At 44.3% G+C, this 18,108-nt stretch overlaps 1 protein-coding gene across 1 annotated transcript in view; it reads right to left on the bottom strand.

The window, feature by feature from the left end:
• FAM186B (family with sequence similarity 186 member B) overlaps positions 1-16,298 on the bottom strand; it is a 41,068-nt gene extending 24,770 nt beyond the window's left edge. Inside the window, 5 exon segments of the mRNA XM_069491221.1 lie at positions 8,904-9,096; positions 9,633-11,301; positions 13,599-13,781; positions 14,777-15,002; positions 16,212-16,298. Of these exon segments, the coding sequence (XP_069347322.1) occupies positions 8,904-9,096; positions 9,633-11,301; positions 13,599-13,781; positions 14,777-15,002; positions 16,212-16,298 (2,358 nt within the window).
• Between the last annotated feature and the right edge of the window lie 1,810 nt (positions 16,299-18,108).

Genomic DNA, 18,108 nt, shown 5'->3' on the forward strand with positions numbered 1-18,108 from the left:
GGGAAAGAATAATTTTTTCAAAAAATGCCCAGGCACAGTGGTTCATAACTGTAATCCTAGCACTTTGGGAGGCCAAGGTAGGAGGATCACTTGAGCCCAGGAGTTTGAGACCAGCCTGGGCAATAGTGAGACCCCATCTCTATATATAAAAAAAAAAAAAGCCAGCTATGATGGTGTGTGCCTATAGTCCCATCTACTCAGGAAGCTGAGGCAGGAGGACCACTTGAGCCCAAGCTATGATGATTCCACTGCACCCTGGCCCAGGCAACAGAGTAAGACCATGTCTCAAAAAAAATAAATAAATAAAGTGCTGGAACAATTGGATATCCATATGCCAAATAACAAACAACCTCAACTCTTACTTCATACCATATGCAAAAATTAACTTCAAGCTGAATGCCTTCAAGTGGCTCGCCCCTGTAATCCTGGCACTCTGGGAGGCCAAGGCGGGTGGATCGTTTCAGCTCAGGAGATCGAGACCAGCCTGAGCAAGAGTAAGACCCCGTTCCACTAAAAAAATAGAAAGAAATTAGCTGGACAACTAAAAATATGTAGAAAAAAATTAGCTGGGCATGGTGGCATGTGCCTGTAGTCCGAGCCAATCGGAAGGCTGAGGCAGGAGGATCACTTGAGCCCAGGAGTTTGAGGTTGCTGCGAGCTAGGCTGACGCCACGGGACTCTAGCCCGGGCAACAGAGTGAGACTCTCTCTCAAAAAAAAAAAAAAAAAAAAAAAAAAAATTCAAGTGGATCGTAGACCTGAACGTAAAACTATCAAACTATTAAAACGTATGAGAAAATCTTTGTGACATTGGGTTGAACAAATATTTTTTAAAATAGAGCACAAAACACACGAAATGTAGAAGGGAAAAAATTGGTAAATTGGACTTCATTAAAATTAAAACCTTTTTCCTCTTCAGAAGACATTAAGTGAAAAGGTATGCCACAGACTGAAAGATAATATTCACAAAATATGTCTGATAAAGAACTTGCATCTGAATATACAAAGAATTCTTACAACACAGTAATACAGACACTTCACCAAAGAAGATAAACAGATGACAAATAAACACATGAAAAGGTGCTCACGTTATTAATCATTAGGAAAGTTCACATTAAAACCACAATAAGATACCACTATACACCCTCTAGAATGGTTAAAATTCACAAGACCACCAATGCCAAGTGTTGAAAAGGATGTAAAGCAACAGGAAGTCTCATTCATTGCTTGTAAAATTGCAAAATGCTACAACTACTTTGGCAGTTTCTTATAAAATAGTTAAATATATACTTACCATATGACACAGCAACTCTATTCCTAGGTATTTACTGAAGTGAAATGACAACGTAGGTCCACACAAAGACTTTTATGCTAATGTGCATAGCAGCAGCTTTATTCATAATAACCCAAAACTGAAAATAATCCAAACGTTCGTACAATGGAATATTACTCGGCAATAAAAAGACATGAACTACTGGTACACACAGCAACATGAATGAATATCAAAAGCATTATACTAAGTGAAAGCATCATGCTCAGTGAAGAACTCCATGATTTCATTCCTGTGAAATTCTAGAAAAGGCAAAACTATAATCATAGAAAGCAGATCAGGGTTTTCTGGGAGTCAGGGCATGGAAGGAAAGAATTGATTGCAAAGGAACATAAGAAAACTTTAGGCGGGTGTTGAAAATGTTTTAAATCATTAGTGGAGTGGTGGTTATACCGCTGTATGCATTTGTCAAACCCTCCAAATTGCACACTTAATATTGGTGAATTTCATCGAGTGTAAATTATACTTCGAGAAAGCTGACTCCCCTGCCCACAAGATAAAAGGCATAATCCCATAAGACCAAAGAGAGACAATAGCTAAAAATTTTGGATGCTGGACTCAAAAGGACTAATGGAAACTGGTTTAATAGACCTTAGAAAGCTGATTCCTAAGCCAGTGACAGGAAAAGCCCAGAAGCAACAAAGTTCTCAATGAAAAACTACCAAAAAACTCAGGAATTGCTGGCACCAGGTACCCCTGGCAGAGGGAGTAAAGATGAGACTAAAAAGAGATTGGATGAAAGCCTGTTTAGGAAGCAGCTGGATTCCCTGATCCTCCACCCAGCCAGGCAACTTTTCAGTCCTGACAGAAGATTGGAATTTTATCTTCTGGAAAGGGTAAAACATGTTCTCTGGCCTAGAGAACACTAGACAGAGTTGAGAGCAGAGGTAACATTTTCCTGAAAACAAGGGTATTAAGTGAAAGTTTACAATTGGGACGTTGAGGACCTCCCCTCCCAAACAAACAACTTTCCCTTCTTGGCTCCCAGCCAGGCAAACACCCACCATGCAAACAACTAGAAGCTTTTCCCACCCACGATTTGATAGTTGTAAAAGAAAAGATCCAAAGATAAGGACATTGGAGGCACCCCAGTGAAGTAGCCTCGCCCAGTGTGGCAGCCAGCCTCCAAAACGGCCCCCAAGGATCCTCATCTCCTGGTGTTCACTCCCTGTGTGGTCTCCTTCCAAACTGAATGAGGGCTGGTCTGTAGGACCTAGACAGTATGGCAGAGGTGATGGTGTGTGACTTCAAGGCTGGGTCATAAGGAGCATTGCAGCTTCCACCCTGGTCTCTTGCATTACTTGCTGTGGGGGAAGCCAGCCACCATGCGTGAGCACACTCCAGGAACTCTGTGGAAAGGCCTGTGTGGAGAGGAACTGGGATCTTCTGCTGTCAGTGAGCACTAACTTGCCAGCCATGTGACTGAGCCACCTTGGAAGCAGATCTTCCTTCAGAAGATTGCAGCTCTGCTGGCATGTGACTGCAGCTCCATCAGGGACCAAAAGCCAAAACAAAACAGCCATACTGCTCCCAAATTTCTGACCCACAGAAACTGTGAGACGTAATAAATATTTTTCTTTTTTATTTTTTTGTGAAAGGGCTGTGAGGAGGGGTGTTCAGTTGCCTTATTTGTTTTTTTTTTTTGTTTTGTTTTGTTTTGTTTTGTTTTTGAGACAGAGTCTCACTCTGTCGCCCTGGTAGAGTACAGTGGTGTCATTGTAGCTCACTGCAACCTCCAACTCCTGGGCTCCAAAGATCCTTCTGCCTCAGCCTCCCAGGTAGCTGGGACTACAGGCTTGTGCCGCAATGCCCTGCTGGGTTTTTGTGTGTGTGTGTGTGTGTGTGTGTGTGTGTGTTTTCCTTTTGTTATGGTAGAGACAGGGTCTTGCTCTTGCTCAGGCTAGTCTCGAACTCCTGAACTCAAGCAATCCTCCCACTTTGGCCTCCCAGAGTGCTAGGATTACAGGCATGAGCCACCGTGCCCAGCCAAGACATAATAAATTATTACTGCTATTCTAGCCACTGAGTTTTGCGGTAATATGCTATCCATCATATCAACTCAGGTTACCCTTAATGGAAACCACAGTTGACAAGTTCCCCCCCAACCACCAGACACACACTCAGAAAGCTTCCAATGAGCCTTTTAGTATCCCACCCTTAAATATGAGCAGAAAGCCAGAGACCGTTAGACACCTACAACAGTCTAAAAAGTCTAAAATAAAAGACTTGAAAAACAGCCCAAAACAATTGAAAAAGGCAACTTGGAGAATCCTGAGACTGTGCAAGGATATGAAGACTTCCCAAAACTATTTTTAACATTCTCAAAGTGGCAAGAGAAAATATGGTGTCCAAGAAATAAGAGACATTATTTTAAAAATCAGAGAACAAGAAAGAGTTTTTGTAAACTAAAAATAGGATAGCAGGGCCAGGTGTGGTGGCTCATGCCTGTAGTCCCAGCACTTTGGGAGGCTGAGATGGGAGGATTGCTTGAGGCCAGGAGTTTGAGACAAGCCTGGGCAACATAGCAAGGCCCCATTTCTACAAAAAAAAAAAAAAAAATAGGTAGGTATAGTGGTGCATCCCTGTAGTCCCAGCTACTCAGGAGGCTGAGGTGGGAGGATCATGTGAGCCCAGGAGTTCAAGGCTCCAGTGAGCAGTGATTGCATCACTGCACTCCAGCCTGGGCAACAGAGTGAGACTCTGTCTCTGAAAATAAATAAATAAGTAGATACATAGATAGATAGATAGGATAGCAGGGAAAAAAAAACTCAATAAAAGGACTAAAAATAAAGTCAATGAACTATCCCAGAAAGTAGAGGGAAAATGAAAAGAACTGGAAAATCGCAGAGAAAAGAAAGTTGGATGGTCTGTCCAGAAGTTCCAATATCTGAATAGCAGGAGTTCTAAAAATGGAGAACAGAAAAAAATGAAGGAGAGGAAGTCACTGAATGCACTGATTCTCAAACATTTTGGTCTCAGGACCTTTTTGCACTCTTAAAAATTATTGAGGCCAAAGGGCTATCAGTGTTTACTGTGTTAGATATTAAAACAGAAAAATTTTAAACATTTATTCATTCATTAAGAATCAATGATAAACCCATTATGTGTTAATATAAATAAAATATTCTTTAAGAAAAATAACTGTGTTTTCTAAACCAAAATACATTTAGTAAGAAGAGTGGGATTGTTTTATATTTTATGCAATTTATTTAATTCCTGGCTTACTGGAAGAGAGCAGGAATTTCAGATCTGGCTTCTGCTTTCAATCTGTTGTGTTACATTGTTGTGTTTGAGGTATATGAAGGAAAGCCATTCTCACCAGATATGTAGCTGGACAAGGCAGGAGTATTTTCATAGTCTTTTCAGATAATTGTGGATATTCTTCCTTTCAGATAATTGTGGATAATCTACCAGAACTCCACAAATAGCAGGTTTTTTTTTTTTGAGACAGAGTCTCACTCTGTTGCCTGGGCTAGAGTGCCGTGGTGTCAGCCTAGCTCACAGCAATCTCAAACTCCTGGGCTCAAGCGATCCTACTGCCTCAGCCTCCCGAGTAGCTGGGACTACAGGCATGCGCCACCATGCCCGGGTAATTTTTCTATATATTTTTAGTTGTCCAGCTAATTTCTTTCTTTCTTTCTTTCTTTTTTTTTTTTTTTCAGTAGAGACGGGGTCTTGCTCTTGCTCAGGCTGATCTCGAACTCCTGAGCTCAAACGATCCGCCTGCCTCGGCCTCCCAGAGTGCTAGGATTACAGGCGTGAGCCACCATGAAATGGCAGTTTCTTAAAGGTTAGTTACACTGTGGAATCTCAAATTGTATCAGTGAACATTTCATACAGTTAGGCTAACATGTATTGGTCTATCTTGTAACTAGAATGGATTTTTACAAACGCATGATTTTGTAACATCATGCATTTGGTCACATGGAAGATATTGAGTCATTAAGATATGCAACTCGTCCAAATGCTGACACATTTCATTATACAATTTTAAAAAAAAATCACATTTGTTAATATCATCACTAATTTTATCAGGGAAGACTTTAAATATTGAGAATGTGTCAAGTTCATGGTGGTGAATACAAGTTTTCCAAAATCCTAAATTTTCTCTTGGGAGCTAAAATTCTATCATTGATTAATAATACTGTCAGTTTATTTCTTACTTAAAAAAAATAAACCTGCCTTACTCACGTTTGGGAAAATATCTGCCAAATACCATAGTTTGTCAGTCCCTTTTTCAAGTAAAAATGGTGCTCCATGAAAAAAGCAGCTAGTTTAGTTTGCAATCTACACAATTGCTTTTCCTCGAGATAGCCCTCACATGTTTATATGCAGCAGAAATGCTTCATGCTTATTTCCCATGTTGTCACACGGAAACATTAAAAAGATGTGTATTCAGGGGTTGAAATTAATGATTTTTACTGCTTCATCTAATATTCCCAAATAAAACATCTTACATTCCTAAGTGAAACTATCTTTTATTTTTAAATGAGTATGTAGTGGAGAAGAACATAGTGACCACTAGAACAGTTTGATTCTCACTAGTGTGCCAGCAGTTTTACCCACTGTTACTTCTGTTCCATCAGTGCAAATGTCAGCACAGTAAAGAAGGCAAGTCAAGTCTTCTTAGTATAAAAATAGTTTTAAAACTCAATAGCAAGAAAACATAGAACCTGATTTAAAAATGGGCATAGGACCCAAATAGACATTTATCCAAAGAAGACATAAAAATGCCCAACAGGTATATGAAAAGGTGCTCAACGTCACTAATCATCAGGGAAATGCAGTTCAACACCACAATGAGATATCACCTCATACCTGTTAGGATTACTATTATCAAGAAGACAATAGATAACAAGTGTTGGCAAGGGTGTGGAGAAAAGGGAACCCTTGTACATTGTACATAGGAAGGTAGATTAGTGCAGCCATTGTGGAAAACAGTAAGGAAGTTCCAAAAGAAATAAAAAATGGAATTACTATATGAGCCAGCAATCCTCCTTCTGGGTATATACAAAGGAAATGAAATCACTCCTTCGTAAAGATAACTAACTGCACTTCCATGTTCATTGCAGCATTATTCACAAAAGCAAAGATATGGAAACAACCTAGGCATCCATTAGTGAATGAATGGATTAAGAAACTGTGGTGTGTATCATGCGCTGTGTAATATTTTGCTAAACAACGGACTACATATATGACAGTGGTCCCATAAGATTATAATATCATATTTTTACTGTGCCTTTTCTATGTTTAGTTATATTTAGATAAACAAATATTTACCATTGTGTTACAATTGCCTAAAATGTTCAGAACAGTAACATGGTTTGTAGCCTAGGAGCAATAGGCTATATCATATAGCGTACATGTATAGTAAACTATACCACCTAGGTTTGTATAAGGACACTCTGTGGTGTTCGCACAATGACTAAATTACCTACGAAAGCATTTGTCAGAACATATGCCCGTTGTTAAGCGACGCACCACTGTATATACAATGGAATATTATTCAACCTTAAAAAAGGAGATCCTGGCTGGGTGAGGTGGCTCATGCCTGTAATCCTAGCACTCTGGGAGGCCAAGGCAGGAGGATCGCTTAAGGTCAGGAGTTCAAGACCAGCCTGAGCAAGAATGAGACCCTGTTTCTACAAAAAAATAGAAAAATTGGCTGGGCACAGTACGTGCCTGGAGTCCCAGCTACACAGGAGGCTGAGACAGGAGGATCGCTTGAGCCCTCCTGCCTCAGGAGGAGTTTGAGGTTGCAGTGAGCTATGATGCCACTGCACTCTGGCTAGGGTGACAGAGCAAGACTCTGTCTCAAAAAAAAAAAAAGAAAAAGAAAAAAAAGGAGATCCTACCATTTACCACAACATGTTTAGACCTGGAGGATATTATGCTAAGTGAAATAAGCCATGTGCAGAAAGAAAAATATTATATGATCTCACCTATATGTGGAATCTAAAAGAAAAGTCAAATTAATATAGAAAGAAAATAAAACGGTTACCAGGTTGGAGGGGGAGGGAAAATGGAGAGATGATACAGGTCAAAGGATACAAAGTAGCAAATATATAGGATGAACAAGTCAAAAGATATAATGTATAAATGAGGATTATAGTTAATAGTGTATTGTATTTAGAATTTTTGCCAAATGAGTAGATTATAGCTTCTTTTGCCACAGGGAAGATAAAAATGGGTAACTATGTGAGATGATGAATATGCTAATTTGTTTCACTATAGTAACCATTTTACTATGTATGTATCTTTTTTTTTAAGAGACAAGGTCTCGCTCTGTCACCCAGGCTAGAGTGCAGTGGCATCATCATAGCTCACTATAATCTCAAACCCCTGAGCTCAAGTGATCCTCCTGCCTCAGCCTCCCAAGTAGCTGGGACTACAGGCATGTGCCACCATACCTAGCTAATTTTTTTGTAGAAACGGGGTCTCAGTATGTTGCCCAGGCTGGTCCCGAACTCCTGGCCTCAAGTATTGTCCTGCCTAAGCCTCCCAAAGTGCTGGGATTACAGGCATGAGCCACCGTATCTTATATCACGTTGTATACCTTAAATATACACAATAAATGTATTTAAAATAAATAAATAATAAAAATAGTTTTGACTTCTTAGATTCCCTGAAAAGGTCTAGATGACCCCCAGGGGTCAGCAGACCATACTTTGAAAATGGTTGATCTAATGTATAATTTGAGAAAACATTCTAGAACTAAAGGATGTAAGTTTCCAACTTGAACTGGCAGACTAAATGCCCAATAGAGTGGATAAAAATAGGCCCACATCAGGCTTATAATTATGAAATTATGGAACAATGGAGACAGATTCTGTTAGCTCTCAGAGAGTAAAAATAGGCCAAAGCCACAGGATCAGGACTCAGAATGACTTTGAACTCTCAACAGCAACATCAGTAGCTAGAAGGCAGGAAGCTGTACCTTCAAAATGGTGAGAGAAAATGGATTCTAACCTAGACTTCCACATCCAAGCAAGCTATCAATTAAGAGTGAGGGTGGATATTAAGTAAAGACATTTTCAGACAACCAGGGTCTCAACGGTTTAACCTCCATGCACCCTTTGTCAGAAAGTGACTGGGGGAGGTACTCTACTAAAACAAAGAAGCAAACCAAGAAAGAAGAGACCTGGAATCTAGAAGGTGAAGGAGCTGGCCCAGGGGAGAAGCAGAGCAAGTGCCATGCAAGAGGGTGAAGATGACAGCTGTGCCCGTAGCATGGGGAGCAACCAGACCTGACAGGAGCAGAGCAGAGAGAGCCACAGGGGAGGGAGAATCCCAGCATAAAGTCAGGACTGCAGTGTCCAGCTACCCCCATGCTCCGGAATAATCTTCTCTTCCATTGCTCTTTGTGAAGGATCCCTGTCTTGCTCTCCCCATACTCACAGATGGGAGAGCTGTCCTCTCTCACACTCAGGCCACTCCCCGCCTTCACCTCTTCCTGGCTCAGATTCTTTAACCTGCCCTCTCATTTCCCATCTGTCCCCTGCCCCCAGTCACACCTCCCCATCCACTCTGGCTGTGCTGACACCCCCGCCCCAGGCAGCAGGCTGGGGGCCTACCTTGGGGAACATGGTCACCATGCTGCTCAGGCACTCTCGGCGCTTCTCCTCCAGGCCCTTCTGCTTGTCGGTCCACATCTGCAGCCTGCAGTTCTGCAGGTGGTCGATGTTTTCCAGGAAGATGTACAGGTTCTGGGCCTTGTAGGGAGCCCCTGTTTCTCGCATGATTTGTATGTGGTTGATCACTTCTTGTCTGGGAAGAGAGGAGAAGCAATTTAGGAAATAGAGAGGCCTCCTCCTCCTCCAAGTGTGTTAACCAGAGATGACTCTGTCTTCTGTAATTCCTGGGAGCAAGAATAGAGACAGAGGTTGGAGGTCGGGGAGAGCTGGGGAAAATAGGGCTCAGAAGAATGGGAGGTGGTATCAGGTGAGGAGCCTTGAGGCTGGGATGGAAACAGGAAGAGAAAAAAGCAAGACGGGGAGCACGTTAGGTGGGTTATGGACCGGAGAGTAGAAAGAGAGGAAGAAATAGGGCAGTGGCGTAGAGGAAAAGCCCACTAAGGGACAGCAACCTGTAAGTGTCTTACGTCCCACATCTGCAGGGGTTGCCCAGGGCCCTGAGGCCAGACATGCTTTGCTAGTCCCCTCCCTCAGGAGACCTTGCCCAGGCCTGGGGAGATTCTCCCCACCCCCTTTGCCCTGCACTCCTTCTCTCCCACCGAGTTTTGGCTCTGCCCACGTATTGAAGTGGGTGTGGGTTTGTGCCAGGTAGGTGCAGGGAGGACCTACCGGAGGCTCTGGAAGCATCTGTGGAGGATGTATTTATGGCACAGGTACTGCAGCCGGAACATGTTCAGCTCCATGGTGGTGGTGGTGAGGTCTAGCGCCTTGCTGCGCAGGTAGTGGGGCAGCCCCAACTCAGACTCCTCACTCAGGAGCTGTAGATTCTTCCTCTGGGCCTCCATGTCCATGTGATACACCTTCTCCTTAACAGTTGCCGGGGATATCTGCAAAGAGGGCTTGGTCACTCTTCGGATGGATGTCCCAGTGATGGGAAAGGAGGCAGATTTCTTGGGCTTTGTGGGAATGCGGTGGGTCTGTTGTTTATGGGTAAATACGATTGAACTCATGGGTCTCTGATTTCCTAGGGCAGGCTGCTGGGTATTAGGGGACCTGGGCAAGTGTGGCCTCCTAACTTGGTGAGCAGATTGGGCCTGGGTTCGAGGGGGCACTAGCAATGGTTCTGCCTTCTCTAAGTCCCGCCATCGACTGGTGTGTGTGAAGATCATCCTCTCCATGTCGTCCTTTGGCTGTTCCAGTTCTCTCCGTGGGCTCTCTTGCTCCTTTTCTGGCTGGCCAAATCTGTGCCACCGCTGCCTGGCTGCATCCTCCATCTCCTGCTGCCGCAGCTTCTCCTGGTGCTCCTCCCCCAGCAGGGCCCACTTCTTCTGCCGCTGCAGCCACATCTCCTCGTCCTCCAGCCACTGCTGCCTCCGCTTTTCCCAGCTGAGTTCCTCCTCCCAGTGCTCCGCTTGGCTCTGCGAGGGCACCTTCCTGGAGTTCTCTAGAGACAGCTGCTTCCTAAAATGGGAATTGATTTGGAGTCCTTCCTTCTCCTGGAAGTAGTCCTCCTGGTCTTTGTCTTTGTGGCCTGAGCTTTCGGCCGCTAGTCTTTTGCATTTTTTAGGAAACCTGTGATCCTCAGAGGGTAACAACACAGGCTCAAGGCTTTCAGCGCCCTTGCTGCTGAACACATCTGCGATCCTCAAGTGCGTGGTCATGGTGGAAAGTGGCTGATGTGCTGAAGGTGTAGCACCACTGTCCCAGGCCATGGCCAAAGGACTTGGGGAAACTGGTGAAAATAACTGCTCCTCCTCCTTGGGCTCTTGTTGGGTTTCCTCCATGACTGTTTCTTTCTTTGGGAGAGTGTCTTTCTCAGGGGGGCCTGGAGAGTCAACAGGAACCAGGGTGAGGTCTTCTACTTGACTCCGATCAGTCTGAGCCTTCTTCAGCTGGAACTCTAAGGCATCCTTTATCAGGAGAAGGTCATGGTACTTTCCCCCTAGAATTTCTACCTGCTTTAGTAGAGCATCCCTCTTGCTTTCAAGGACTTGAATGGACTTCTGGAAGTGCAGCCTCTGGCTGCTTAACTCTTTGGTCATCTCTGTTTGCAAGTGCTTATATTTGGTCTCCAGGCTCCTGTTCTCCTTGTGCTGAAGAATCAAGGCCTTGCTGAGGTTCTCCACCATGGTGGACATGTACCTGATGGCTCTGACCTCCCCCTTGTTGAACATGTTAGAATCTATGAGCTCCTGCAACATGGACTTCACTTCGAAGACCTTCGTGCAGGTGTCATGATTTTCCTGGAGCATCTGCTCTGGGCTTGGTGGCTGAGGGTAAGGTGTAGATTTTTGTGGACTTTTTTCCTGCCAGCCCTGCCAGAAGGTACATTTGGACGCTGGGAGAGGTGGAGAGAAAAAAGGCAATAAATTCTCATGAGTCCCAAGGATTACACTGATTCTCCAGACCCTGCTTGGCCAAAATTCCCTTCTAAACCTCTTAGGGATTTGGCAAGAATAAGGCACTGGGAAGCCAAGCGCAGTGTTTCACGCCTTTAATCCCAGCTACTCAGGAGACTGAGGCAGGAGGATCGCTTGTGCCCAGGAGCTGGAGGCTGCAGTGAGCTGTGATCGTGTCACTGTACTCCAACAGAGTGAGACCCCATCTCTTAAAAAAACGGAATAAGGTGTTGGAGCTGTATGTGGGGCCAGGGGAGATGTTGTCAGGAGGGACCTCTGCTGGTGGGCTCAGATCTTGCCCAGAGCTTACCCGCAGTGTCTGCCAGCTCCACAGCGCCTGCAGAGCCCAGAGAGGCCTGGAATAGTCAATCTAGTTTAACTCAATTCAGCACACTCCTGATCCTCCATATCCCCCTGGAGTAGAGTTATTTTTCTAAACATCCACCTCTCAGCCCCGATATCTGTGTTTGGCTTCCTTCTGCCAACTACCCAAACCCTTAAGCCCACCTGGGAAGCTTCATTTCCCTTCCCTGTTACCACTGGACTGTGCTTGTAGAGAATTTATCATATGGTCCTGCATTGTTCACGTTTTGTTTCATTTTATTCACATCTTATAAATGATGTCTTTTTCTGTTTTGGGGAATCACAAACTCCTCTGAAACTCTGATGAAATCAGTGGACCCTCTCTCCAGGAAAATGCACTAAACACAGATTGTGCATGCTGTGCTCAAGCCCATGGACAGACCTCAGTTCCTCCAAGGCTGGATCATGGTAGTAGTCATACCCCCGGTGCCTGCTATGTGTAGGGCTGGTGGAGTGATTGTCTTGGAGTGTCCATTCATTTGCCTGTTCAGTAAATATCCCTTATGGAAAAAACAGTGGCTAACTTTGGATGAGGGGATATAGGAAATGTGGACAGTAAGTGACACTGAAATTCAGCCAGCATCTCTCTAGTACTCCACGGGGAGCCCATGTGGCCTAGTGGTTCAGAGGTTGGATTCTGGAATCAGATAACCTGGGTTTGAATCCCATTTTTCCCACTTGCCTGAGGCAAGTTTCCTAACTTCTCAGTGCCTTAGTTTCCTAATCTGAAAAATGCGGATAATCATAGCATCTATTTCATAAAACTTAATTAGATTACATATGTTTAATGCAAAGGACAGCACTAGGTACCTAGTAAGTGCTTGATACATAATCCCTAAAAAAAATAAATAAGACACAATCTATGCCCTTCAGGAGCTTAGAATCTAGCAAGGAAATTAGTCAAGTATACAAATGACTATATTTCAAGACATAGTGTGATAAAACTGTAGGAGATTGTTTCCTCATCCACTTTTCCCTGCCTTCCCCCTCCCCCCAACTATCAACCTTACTTGACTGATAATAAACCTGACCATGAGAATCAATGGTAAATGCCAGTGTTAGCTGTTATTTATTAAGCCCTGAGCATGTTCCCAGCATGGTGTCAGACACCTCACATTGTGTGGAAGCCTCCCCACAACCTTGCAGGTAGGCAGTATCCTCCTCTTTTTATACATGAGGAAACAGAGGCTCAGAGAGATGAAGTAACTTGCCCAAAGCCAGGGATTGGCAGAGATGAGATTCCAACTTAAGCCTGTCTGACTCCAAAGTCCATGTTCTTGAGTAAGATTACGAAGCTAGAAAACCTAAGCATGGGACCTGGCTTTGCCATTAATTTTCTTTGTGGCTCCTTCCCTTCTCTGAGCTTCCATGTTCTCATCTACGAAATGCAGGAATTTGATAATCTCATGTCCTTCCAGTGTTGATGGGACGTCAAGGCTCAGCCATGCTGTGGACTGGCCATCTCTGGGGCAGCCATAATCAGGATGGCTCTAGAAGGGATCTGGCTGAGCCTCCCCAAACTGCCTGGCCCTGCAGCTGGGTTTGAAGTGACGAAAGGATGTTCCTCAAGATCTAGCTACAAATTCCAGCCTTCCTGCCTTCTTGCCTTGTTCCTCAGAACCCTCGTGAGGCCACAGCTCTAGGGAACACCCCCCAGGGACCTGTTTCCACATCACACCTACCTCCAAGGACTCTCAGTGCTCAGCCCGGGTTCACACCCCAGCCCCTTGCCATTGCCCATCCACCTCAAATAAAGCTTCTATAGGGAAGAGGGTCAGAAGGACCCCCAAGAGACCCAGCCTGTGGCTTCTCCAATGAGATGGCACCCACTCATCCCCACCCAGCTCTCCGCCCAGGTGCTCCTGGAACCTACTTTGTGCCCTTTTCTTTTGTTCTTCAATAAGAGTGGAGCAAAGGGAAATGAGTGACTTGATGCCTCCTTTGGTGGCAATGAGGGAGAGAGGTAACACTTTCTCTATCCCCTCAATCCATTCATCCAGGGCTTCTTCTTCCTCTTCACTCCTCGTGTTCCTGATCTCATAGGTCAGACTGTCACCTGGAGAAGGAGTGAGAGTGCAGGCTGAGAACAGTCTGTCCTCCAGGGAGCCCCACGCAGCCCTATAGCACAGGGGTCAGATTGGTTTCACCTCTTACTAGCTATGTGACCCTTGGTCAAGTCACTTATTCCCCTGATCCTGAGTTTCCTTCCCGGTAAAAGGGTTGGGTGAAGATTAAATGAGATAATATGTATGAAATAATTAACATGAGACCTGCCATGTAGAAATACACAATAGACATTAAATAGTATTGTATTATACAGCCAGGGAGGTGTCTGTCTTGTTATTGCTCTATGCCCATTGCCTGGTCCAATAGCTAACAATTAAATGAATTAAGTGGAGTTAACTCTCTTGGTTCTTGAGGTCAGCTGAAGGATCACTGAACTGAGAGCTCCCAGAGGGCAGGGCAATGTGGGAGGCAGGGCATATCCCTATACCATTTTCTTCCAACATTGGAGCATCCAGCACACCTCACAGCACACAGGCCCTGTGACGTGATGACGCTGATCTGAGTGAGGGTAGCACCTGGCTTCAGGGCTGAATGTAGCTGGTCCACACCCAAACAGCTGTACCCATTGCGTACAGCTGGCATCAGTGCCCATGCAGTAAGGGTCATTCAGTGATTTGACTATCACCCTTGGGGTCCTCTCTAAAATAGCTAGTGTGGGTTTGAATTTAGTTTCTATGCTGCTAAAAAAATGAGATGTTATAATGGACCCATGACTTAGGCTTCATCATGTATTCAGTTAATGTCATGATCTGGTACATTCTGGACACTTCCATGTTTGCCCCTCTGGGGCATGGAGGTGATGTGCTGTGACGTGAGTGGTGGATGTGTCGTGGGGGAAGGGGTATCGCAACATGTCCTTTGCTCTCCCTGTGCCCACCAGCAAACGCTGACCTAGGCAGAGAAAGAAGAAGACTAAGCAAGCTGGGACCAGCGTCTGAGGGGGAGGGAAACACCATCAGGCCTGTGCCCAGGCTGGAGACTCACCCCAGTCACCCAGCCAGTGGAGAATTTCATACAGGTGCTTCTCTTTAATCTTAGCATCTTTGGAGAAGGAGGCAATTTTCTCCAGCAAGGTGAATCTCCTCTTACCCTTCTGCTCTGTCTGGTGAGATTTTGCCTTTTCTTTTAAATCATATCCTAATTCTTCCTGGAAGCGGTTGATGACACAATTGACATTGCCCAAGATGTCTGAAAGCTGGGTAGAAATATCCTACATGGGAGGCGGCAGATTGTAGCGTTTAGGACTGTGGGCTTGAGTCAGATGTCATGTGCTAGCAGTATGACCTTAGACAGGTCACTTACCTCTTTGGGTCTCAGTTTTCTTATTTCTAAAGTGGGAATCATTATACCTATATCCCAGGGTTTGTGTAAGGGTTAAATAAATTAATATTTGTAAAGTATTTAGAATAGTACCTGGCACATAAAAATGTTAGCTCTTATTATAATTTTGATTATTAAGAAGGTCAGGGGCCGGGCGCGGTGGCTCACGCCTGTAATCCTAGCACTCTGGGAGGCCGAGGTGGGCGGATTGTTTGAGCTCAGGAGTTCGAGACCAGCCTGAGCAAGAGCGAGACCCCACCTCTACTAAAAATAGAAAGAAATTATATGGACAGCTAAAAATATATATAGAAAAAAATTAGCCGGGCATGGTGGCGCATGCCTGTAGTCCCAGCTACTCGGGAGGCTGAGACAGGAGGATCGCTTGAGCTCAGGAGTTTGAGGTTGCTGTGAGCTAGGCTGACGCCACGGCACTCACTCTAGCCTGGGCAACAGAGTGAGACTCTGTCTCAAAAAAAAAAAAAAAAGAAGGTCAGGAAGGGACAGAATACTAAAAATCCACAGTGCACATTTCTTTAGAATTTCAGAACTTGCTGGGGATTTCTGGATGTCTGTCCTCCTGAGGATCCAGAGGCAACAGAAAACTGGAAAAATGAGGCCCAAGAAACCCTCAGATCAGAGGCTCAAGTAAAAAATGCTCTAGAGCCTTGCAGTGCAGGGTGATTCCAGCCTCCGGCCATTTCCCCAACCCTCATGAACTTCCAGCGCTCAGCTTGGGGGATTCTGGAGGGTTGTCAAGAACAGACCCTGAATCAGGAAATATGGGCCTTTCTGCCTGTCCTCCTTGGACTTACCATTATGTGCCCCAGGGCTATCCTGGAGCTTCCAGTGCCCTTCCCTGCAGTCTGCTCCCTTCCCGGTCCCAGCCCTGCCTCAGAGGGGTGGTTGATTTTAGCTTACCCTGCAGAGGCCAAGCCTAGTAGTTGGATATTTTGTAGTAATCTGTCTGCTAACCCAGGTTGCTAAGTATCCCAGGACCCCCTGGGGAACCAGAGCTGGAATCTTACTCAAACCTGGGATCAGTCCCCAACCTCCACATCAGACCCCAATAGAAGGGTGATTCCTTCATCTCAGGGGCTACCTCTTGAGCCCGAGTTAGCTGGGCAGCCTCAATCCTTGAGATGATGGCTTTCACTGAGGCAGGAGTCACCAACTGTGGGGGGGTCATCCTTCTCCATTTTGAATCACTCTTTCAGTCATAAGATGTCCTGTGTCTCTGATCCACAGGACTGCACACACAATGTTGGCTGCTTTGGAGGTTTAGGGCCCCAGGGTGGTTCCTGGGTACTCTCTGCCTAGCTACAGATCCTCCGGTAACTGCCAAACACTGGGTTCCAACTGACCTTTTCCCCAGTGATGTCATCAATTTGATTAGAGGAATTAGAAGATTAGACTCGCTGTTATCTATCTGCCTGGTTATCTAACTTTTTATCTATTACCTAATTATATTTACTTGACCTGTTGCTTTTTAAAAAATATTAAATGAAGCCAAGGCAGGAGGATCACTTGAGGCCAGGAGTTTGAGACCAGCCTGGGCAACATAATAAGACCCCATCTCTATAAAAAATTTAAATATTAGCCAAGTGTGGTGGTAAACACCTATGGTCCCAGCTACTCGGGAGGCTGAGACAGGAGGATTGCTTGAACCCAGGAGTTTGAGGTTGCAGTGAGCTATGATCATTCCACTGCACTCCTGTCTCAAAAAAAAAAAAAAAATATATATATATGCGCTACTTAATCAGTGCTTAGAGGAAAAAACTAGAAAAGGAAGCACAGAGAAACCCAAAATAAGCAGGAAGGCAATAATAAGGGTAAGAATAGAAACCAATAAAATAGAAAACAGACAAACAAAAATAGAAAAAAAATCAATGTGACCAAAACCTGGTGTTTTGAAAGGACTAATAAAATTGATAACATTCTAGCCATATTTACCAGGAACAAAAGAGAGAAGACACATATTACCAGTGACAGGAATAAGAGAAGGGACATCACTACAGAGTCTACGGTGGGAATAATATGAGGGAGTATTATGAAAAAATTTTATGCCAATAAAGTTGGTAAATTAGATGAAAAGGACACATTCTTTGGAAGACACAACATATTACTGCTCACTAAAGAAAGAAAAAACCTGGATAGCCCTATATCTACTAAAGAAATTGGGTTTATAATGCAAAACCCTTCCTTCAAAGAAAACTCCAGCCCCAGATGGCTTAATTGGTGAATTCTGCTGTTGGGGTTCAGAAAATAATACCTCAAACTGAAGCCCTCAGAGGCATCCTTAAAAGCAAAAGTTTTTCTCTGCCCTCCTCCTGCCCTCCTGTCTCTCAGTCCCATTCTTTCATGAGGCTAGCCGTAGAAACTAGAATCCCTCTGCCCCAAGGTAGGTCATGGAAACCAGAACCTATTTTCCCCAAAGCCAGCCATACAACCTAAAAATATTCCTCTAACTTTCTCCTCCACCCTTCTGTGTAAAAACTGGCCATAAAGAAATTATGTGACCTACACTGTTTGACTGTAGGTCATAAGACCCCCATTCCAGAGAGGGCCCTGCCCCATACCCAGCAGGAAGGAATGCAGCTCAGAGAGACCAAGAAGAACTAACAGGCCTTACTGGCCTATACACTCCATCTATTAGCATTAGATCATACCCTTTTTGTCCAATCATATTTCTGCATGGCTGTCCATACTTTGTTAGACCTAAACATGGATAATTTCTCCTGTATCTTTGGGTCTTCATTCTGAAGGCTCCCATGTATACATGTTAAATAAGTTTGTATGCCTTTTCTCCAATTAATCTGCCTTTTTGAAGTTGATTTTCCAGCAAACCTAAATAATACAATTCTGTAAAAACTCTTTCAGAAAATTGAATAGTAGGGAACACTTCTCAAATGAAGTTAGCATTACCTTGATATCAAAACCAGATGAAAACATTATAAGAAAAAAGTACTACAGACCAATGTCACTTACAAATATAGACA

Source organism: Eulemur rufifrons, chromosome 16 (assembly GCF_041146395.1).
Source record: "Eulemur rufifrons isolate Redbay chromosome 16, OSU_ERuf_1, whole genome shotgun sequence".
Lineage (NCBI taxonomy): Eukaryota > Metazoa > Chordata > Mammalia > Primates > Lemuridae > Eulemur > Eulemur rufifrons.